Source organism: Benincasa hispida, chromosome 8 (genome assembly GCF_027475165.1).
Source record: "Benincasa hispida cultivar pf3 chromosome 8, pf3_genome.v1.1, whole genome shotgun sequence".
In the NCBI taxonomy this organism is placed as follows: Eukaryota; Viridiplantae; Streptophyta; class Magnoliopsida; order Cucurbitales; family Cucurbitaceae; genus Benincasa; species Benincasa hispida.
Genome location: NC_143485.1, coordinates 59788195 through 59796432, shown reverse-complemented (window position 1 = coordinate 59796432; position 8238 = coordinate 59788195). Strand labels below are relative to the sequence as shown.

Genomic DNA, 8238 nt, shown 5'->3' with positions numbered 1-8238 from the left:
ACCACATATTTATGCGAATTGAGTTATAGTTGTTTTAATATGATCATTTGAACATTTGACCAGAATCATATGATATATTACAATAAGTACTGAAAAGATCAAACTACTAAAAAGAAACGAAAAGAATTAACACACTGTCACCGAACTGTAATTGGTTAGATGAAGATTAAAACCAAGGGAATGGTAATGTCAAAGATTAAGGAAAGAGAAGATGTTAGCGTAAAAGGAAAGAAAGGGCAAAGAAATGCCCTTGCAAAGGCCGCCACTGTAGGGCGTAGGTGAGGCATCAAACATCTTTAAACGACGCCACATCTCTTTCAGTTTCACAGTGTGTGTGAGCGCAGGCTCAGGCTCAGGCTCAGGCTCAGGCTCAGGCTCAGATCCAGCAAACAAACCCCAGCCTTAACCCAACCCTCGACTTCCGACCTTAAAACACCCTCTTCCCTCGTCATTTCTCTAAACCCCCCATTATATCGCAATCCCATCCCATCCCCTTCTTCCCATTTCCCCTTCTTCTCTGTCCACTCCCTGCTTCTACCTCTCTGCTTCCTTCACAATGGGAAGATTTGGGGCGGTGGTTTTCATCGCCTTACTTGTTCTCCTCTGCGGATCTGTTCCGGTGAGATCTGATGGATCGGATCATCGCTATAAGGATGGAGATTCTGTTCCTCTCTATGCTAACAAAGTTGGCCCATTTCATAATCCCAGGTAATTCCACTTCCTTCTCCTCAAATCCCCTACTTCCCCCTCCTTCATTCTCTCATAAGATCTACGATTTTACCACTGGCTAGCTTTCATTGGATTGAATTACTTGTAGATTTGGTGATTTCAATACAGATCTGAGCTAATTTTTGCAGTCAATGCGTTGACCGCTAAATGTCACTTCCGATCTGCTTAATGTTTAGCTAAATTACTGCAATTTTTTTTCTTCTTAAAGTTCGTCTACCGTTAAACACATGAGGAATATTCAAGACACTCGAGATACCGTCTTCAAGATTTTCTGTTTATTCCTAAACAAAGTGGCAGCCTCACTGACTTTGTTTTGTGGCGTGCCTTCTTGCTAGAATATCCGAATTTCCGTCTTTCATGCTAAAGGATCGACTTTATCTTTTTGTTGGTTCTTAGAAATAAGTTTTTTACGGAGACTCTAACTTATGAAAAGTATGCGATACAGCTGCATAGGCGTTAGAAGGTCTTGTAATTTGCTGCCCCATATTTCATCTGACATATATTATATTTCTCTTTTCTTTTGGTCACAGTGAAACTTACCGCTACTTCGATCTCCCATTCTGCATACCAGGTATGTATCTATTGTGCTGATTCCCATATTTGTTAGTTAGAATTTGGAAAACCAATTAGATGAATCTAAATTGCAGATGACGTGAAGGAGAAAAAGGAGGCTCTTGGTGAAGTATTAAATGGAGATCGTTTAGTTAGTGCCCCATACAAACTTGACTTCTTGCAAGAGAAGGATTCTGTTACTGTTTGCAAGAAAAAACTTTCAAAGGAAGATGTTGCTAGATTTCGTTCTGCAGTAGACAAGGACTACTACTTTCAAATGTATTATGATGATTTGCCAATTTGGGGTTTCATAGGGAAGGTTGACAAGGAAGGAAAAGATCCTAGTGATTTCAAATATTACCTGTACAAGCATATCCATTTTGATATATTTTATAACAAGGATCGGGTTATTGAAATAAATGTCAGAACGGACCCCAATGCCCTTGTTGATCTTACAGAGGATAAGGAAGTCGATGTCGAATTTCTATACACTGTAAAATGGAAGGAGACAACCACCCCATTTGAGAATAGGATGGATAAGTACTCCCAGTCGTCGTCATTACCTCATCATTTGGAAATTCATTGGTTCTCAATTATAAACTCATGTGTGACTGTCCTTCTCCTTACTGGATTTCTCGCCACCATTCTTATGCGAGTACTTAAAAATGACTTTGTCAAGTAAGAAGATCTAGTATTCTTTTTTTTCCAGTGTTTGTTGGTTTTCCCCCCCTCTTTCTCTCTTACCCTTTTGTGTCTATGATATAGATATGCCCATGATGAGGAATCAGCTGAGGACCAGGAAGAGACTGGATGGAAATACATACACGGGGATGTATTTAGGTACCCAAAACACAAGTCTCTTTTTGCAGCCTGTCTTGGTTCTGGTACCCAACTCTTTACACTGTAAGTAATAGCGCATCTTGTTATCAAAGCTAATATTTAGAAACCTATGGTTTCCCCCATCCCCAATATATATATATTTTTTATTAACTACGCTGAACATTTATCTCTACAGTACTGTGTTCATTTTCATACTTGCACTTGTTGGCGTGTTTTATCCATACAACCGAGGGGCTTTATTTACTGCACTAGTTGTAATCTATGCTCTCACATCTGGGATTGCTGGCTATGTCGCAACTTCCTTTTACTGCCAGCTCGAGGGAACAAACTGGGTACTTTCTCTTTGAATTATTTTTCTTTCAATTACTTCAGTATTTTGGGTTAACAAGGTCTTCAATTTCTCAATGATAGGTTAGGAATCTACTGTTGACGGGATGCCTTTTCTGTGGGCCTCTGTTTCTGACATTTTGCTTTCTAAATACCGTTGCAATTGCCTACACAGCAACTGCTGCCCTTCCTTTTGGTACTATTGTTGTAATAGTTCTCATATGGACTCTTGTAACATCACCTTTGCTGGTGTTGGGTGGGATTGCTGGTAAAAACAGCAAGGCTGAATTCCAAGCTCCAGTTCGTACCACTAAATATCCTAGAGAGATTCCACCTCTGCCTTGGTACCGTGGGACAATTCCGCAGATGGCAATGGCTGGATTCCTGCCTTTCAGTGCCATATATATTGAGTTATACTACATATTTGCCAGTGTGTGGGGCCACAGGATTTACACCATATACAGCATCTTGTTTATTGTCTTCATCATTCTCTTGATAGTTACGGCATTCATTACTGTGGCATTAACATACTTCCAACTTGCTGCCGAGGACCATGAATGGTGGTGGAGGTATGCAACTGCTGCCCCTATGAGCTAGCTAATGATTCGTTGCACTCTTTAGTTTAATGTTCGTCATGTGTGTTTCCTTTTCATCCTAACTAATTTACAATTCTAATTATTAGCAGATTAATTCAGGTGGATATTATTTTTGCTCATTTTTTTTCCATCAATTATCTGATGAAGTTTGTTTTCATTAATTATGAAATGATTTCTAGTCGAACATGACATTTATGAGAAATGAATTTGTTTATGAGGTAAATGTTCTTAAAAGTTCATGATAGTCAGTCAGGATGATTGAGTTGTTCCTAAAAAATAAAAAAGGATGATTTTTTACTTTCTCATCTTCCGTTTTCTCCCCTTTCTTAAACGTTACTCTTTTGTTAGCTTTTGTTAATTTGAAAAATCGGTTGCTTAAGCATGCAAGAAAGGTGTTTATATGAGGATGTTATTATTCAAGGCTGCTGAATATTTGCTGTCAGATTGCATATTAGTTGAAGATTTGCTGGCAGATTTCTCATAGTACTCACATAGATTGCATTTACGTGCTAGTGTTGGCAAGGTTGGATTAGATGGCAGTTTATGTAGGTATTTGAACATCTTTGGAGTGTTATATAACTGTTGAAATGTGCTTCCAATAATTTTGTATAATATGTCTAGCCCTTCAAGGACAGGTGACTTGGAATATAAAGCCATGCTTAGTTTGTTAACTCCTTTTGTCTTCATTCTTTTGCAGATCTTTTCTTTGCGGTGGGTCAACTGGCTTATTTATCTATGCATATTGTTTGTACTACTACTATGCTCGCTCAGATATGTCTGGGTTTATGCAAACATCATTTTTCTTCGGCTACATGGCTTGTGTCTGCTACGGCTTCTTCCTGATGCTTGGAGCAATTGGTTTTCGAGCAGCTTTGCTTTTTGTGCGCCACATATATCGGTCCATCAAGTGCGAGTAGTCCTGGGTACCCATCACTCCCATCACTCTATACTGAGAAGACGAGTTGTGTTTCTTTTTCATATTCATAGGTTTCTATGTAGAAAAGTTACTTGCAGCAGTCCTTTTTTTGTTCTTTTTGATGATGTCTTAAAAAGGGAACAGCAATTTCTTTAGATATTATGCTCTAAAAGCAGGGCAGCGGCATGGTGGCAGGATGGAGGACCGTGCCAAGCACGAACTTGGGGAACGGAGTTTGTACCATTACATTAGTTGCAACACTTTTGTTTTAATTTGAACTTTGTCCAATACATTATTGTTCTTCCTCTCAAGCGTCTAACACCCGTTTTATGATGAAATACTCGTCCAGTCCAGGATCTTAATTCGTTTGCTCCGTCCTTTCCTCAATTTTTATTTAAACCAGAAATAAGTTGACTGTTCCAAATGACATAAAACTACATAACAAGTATGTATAGAAGAGGAAAAAAAAATCAATGGTTAAACATTCTTCATAAATTTTAAAAAATAAATGAGAACCAACAGGATTAACCATCACATATTGTGTTAGTTAACCCCAACTCAACTCATTATTGTTTTGATATGAGGAGGATGGTTGAGATTTAAATATAACTTAGCATACCACCAAATGTAAAATATAGAAATGAAGAAGGCAAGCCAGCTATTGTGGAAATGTGGATCAGCCTGAAGTAAAAGACATTTGATTGCAAGGCAGGGAGCCATGACCAAAGCTGGGTGGCTCATTGTTTCCATTTTTTGATGTAACCGAGACAGAGCTATTGGTATTGATGGTATAAAAAGAAGGAAAGAGGAAAGGGATGGGATATAGCTATAAAGGCAAGGCAGGGAAGCTCAATGGATCCTAAGGTGGTAGCGTTGATCGGGGTTGGACTTAGAATCTTCATCTTCATATGTCTTCTCATCGCCTTAGTCGTAATTGCTACTGACAAATTGGCCCTCATTAGTGGCTTCAAAGCAACCTTCAATGATGTCCATGGATACAGGTTCTTCTCTGCTCTGCCCATCAATTTCATTTACAGTAACAATCATGACAAATTCACTACCAGAAATTTGTGTTGTGGCCTGTGGGTTATGCTTTGCTCATACTGTTCTTGCAATGCAATGCAGGTACATGTTGTCTGTTGCAATTATAGGGTTGGCCCATACAATTTTACAACTGAGTTTCTCCATATACCATCTGCTTACCCAAAACATACCCCTTTGGAATGGGCTTCCACAATTCAACTACTACGCAGACCAGGTTGGTGGCATAACCAATTATTATTGTTAATTTCTTTAAAACTTTGGGCTTATGAGCGAGTCAAATGCCATGGAATATCGGGAATGTATATGCAGGTGATAACTTGGGTGTTGGCCACGGCTGCTGGGGCTGGCTTTGCGGTCTCTGCAGAGCTGAAAAGTTTCGTGGATTCACATTCAACAGTTGAGAAGGAATTTGGGGAAGATTACGGGTTCTTCAGTCCACAAGTGGATGAGCAGAAATCGTTGATAGATGATTTCTTCGATAAGGCCAATATTGCCACTGCCATTCTCTTCCTTGCTTTCCTCTCAATGGCCACTCTCATTCTTCTCTCTCCGTTCAATCGGATCAAACCAACTCCTCTCCCCACACAAGATCTCGAGGCCCAAAAGCTCGAGGCCCAGTCTCCCCAGGCCCAATCAACGGAGCCCCCTTCCGGTTGATTTTAGATCTCTCTCGCCGTTTCTGTTATTCGATTCCAATATTACTATCCTCTCTCAATGTAATGTACTTGTTGTTTCTTATGTTTACTCATTTCCTCTTTATTGTTTAGCTTCAGAGAAATCCAATTTTATTATCAGCACAATGTTGTAGTAAAAAAAACAAAAATAAAAAATAAAAATAGATTTAGGCTTAAATCTCATTTTGGTTTTTCAGCTTTTAAATTAGTTTCTATTTGGTATTACACTTTTTTTAGGTGTTTACTTTTAGTAAGATTAACCCTTTTGGTGGGTTAATTCGAGAAATAGAGTGGTTGTTGAAGTTAATTGGATTAATTTACTTGAAGGAAAGTATAATTTTAAATTGATTAAATATTTATAAGGATGTAATTTATCTCAACTATTGGATTGTATGTTCTCTTTAATTTTGGTTTTGAAGTCAAAATTAAGTTAATTTGAGAAGTTAATTGGTTTGAGATTAATTTGATAAGATATTTGAAATTTTTGGATTATTTTAAATAAAGATTTGAAAATAAAGAAAAGGAAAAGGATTAGGATTTTGGAAATTAAAAGGAATTTGAGATTTAGGAAGGAAAAGAGGAAATTGTGGTTTTAAATTTTATCATCTTTAATTTTGGAGTTTGGATCTAAACTAGAGAAGATAATTAAATTTAAACTGAGATAATAAGAGAAATTTGGATTTAATTTAAATTGTTTAAGTTATGGAATTTCTATTTTAGATAGATTGTGAAATTTCTAATTCAATTGGAATATGAATCCTCAAATTAATTAGATTGTGGATTTTCTAATTAATTAAAATATGAATTTTCTAATTAGAAAAAATGCTTTATTCAAAAGGAAATCTAATTTATCTACTACTTTAATTATTGATTTTTAAAAGAATAGATTTCTTAATTAGATAAAGTGTCATTCAAAAAGAAAATATAATCTATCTACTATGGAATGCCAAATAATTTAGGATTAGAATTATTTTTTTTTCTATAAATATAACCATACACTTCATTCCAAACCATTCACTTCATTCCAAAGGGATGTCAATTAGAGAGAAAATCCTTGTTACTTTCACTTTTTTTAGCGGCCCCGCTCTTCTTTTTGTGGTGAAGAAATTCCTCTTAGAAACTTCTAAAGATATTTAGTTATTTGAGAAAAACAACTTTTTTTTTTCCAACAAGCATTCCTAGAAGTTAGATAAGGGAGGTAGATTGTTGGCAGAGTTTTATCTAGCTCACGTTTAAGGTAAATAATCTTACTACTGGAATCACCTTCGTGCTGGACGATAAACTTAAGGATAATTTTGATGGTTCTAAGACTATATGAATCATGATACCTGATTAGAGAGGAAATATAAATATATGATTGTCCTATTTGAAGCATGTGATGAGTATGAGCATGATCTTGTTTTATAAGATATTTTACAAGAATGTATGAGCATGATCTAGATTTTATTTGACATGTATGAGAATGTATGAGTTTTATGTTATGATTCATATGTGGGACTCTATTTTATGATACATGATATTCATGTTAGTGATAGTCGCCCCTACTTGTGGTCATATACCCACCAGAGGTTTGTGATCTGTTCGGGATTTCACCAGAGGTTTGTGTTTCCTTTGGGATCTACCAAAGATTTATGATCTCCTTCGAGATATCACTAGAGGTTTGTGTTTCCTTCTATATTCATTAGAGGTTAGTGATCTTTTTTGGGATTTCACGAGAGATTAGTGATCTCCTTTGGGATTTCAACAAAGGTTAGTGATCTGCTTCGAGATTTCATTAGAGGTTTGTGTTTCCTATGTGATTCACCAGAGGTTAGTATCTCCTTCGGGGTTCACCCGAGGTTAGTGATCTCCTTCAGGATTTCGCCAGAGGTTTGTGAGTACATCTTATCAATGGTAGGTCAGGCTAAATTATTCATTAGATGGCCATCTATAAGTAAAGGTTTTTGCATGTCCCACTAGAATGTTACATTCATTGGACATAAATGCTTAGTTTAACCCCGGTAGTGGGTTTACTTATTGAGTATTTTATACTCATCATTTCTTATATTATATTTTTAGGTAAGAGCAAGGACATACCGGTGAATAACAAAAGGACTCCGTGACCGTGTCATTGGGACCAGAGAGATGCTTTCACTCATGTTTTAATGTTTTAAATTCCAATCTTGATATTTGAACTTAGAGTTTCATTGTTTGAAATTTTTATTTATCGAACTTCATAAAACTTCATAAAATTTATTTTGAACTTAGGGACCCTAATAATTTTTTTTTTTTTTAGTTATTTAGATTTTACAACAGCTATTAATTTAATAAAATTCTTTTGATTTTAATTAAAATTTATGAGAGAGTCATTTTGAGATTTATGCTTGCATGTGGTAACGACCTAGTATAAATCCTAGGAAGTCGGGTCATTACAACAAGCACATCAATTTTTACCATCTTCCATCTAACTCATCTTATTCATATTATTACTCTATTTTTTATTATTTCATTATTTCAAATCATTTCTTCCATCTTCTTCATATTAATCATCTATTTTGATTATCTTAATTAGTTTGTCAAC

At 36.2% G+C, this 8238-nt stretch overlaps 2 protein-coding genes across 2 annotated transcripts; both read left to right on the top strand.

The window, feature by feature from the left end:
* The first annotated feature begins 203 nt into the window (after positions 1-203).
* On the top strand, positions 204-4298 carry LOC120083016 (transmembrane 9 superfamily member 3). Its single transcript, XM_039038493.2, has 7 exons — positions 204-708; positions 1260-1300; positions 1377-1959; positions 2047-2184; positions 2297-2453; positions 2533-3017; positions 3742-4298. Exons 1-7 carry the CDS (start codon positions 557-559, stop codon positions 3959-3961), a joined length of 1776 nt encoding a protein of 591 aa, XP_038894421.1. The 5' UTR covers positions 204-556; the 3' UTR covers positions 3962-4298.
* Positions 4299-4750: 452 nt separating this feature from the next.
* Positions 4751-5861, top strand: LOC120083017 (CASP-like protein 4D2). Its single transcript, XM_039038494.2, has 3 exons — positions 4751-4961; positions 5086-5218; positions 5314-5861. Exons 1-3 carry the CDS (start codon positions 4813-4815, stop codon positions 5659-5661), a joined length of 630 nt encoding a protein of 209 aa, XP_038894422.1. The 5' UTR covers positions 4751-4812; the 3' UTR covers positions 5662-5861.
* The last annotated feature ends 2377 nt before the right edge of the window (positions 5862-8238 follow it).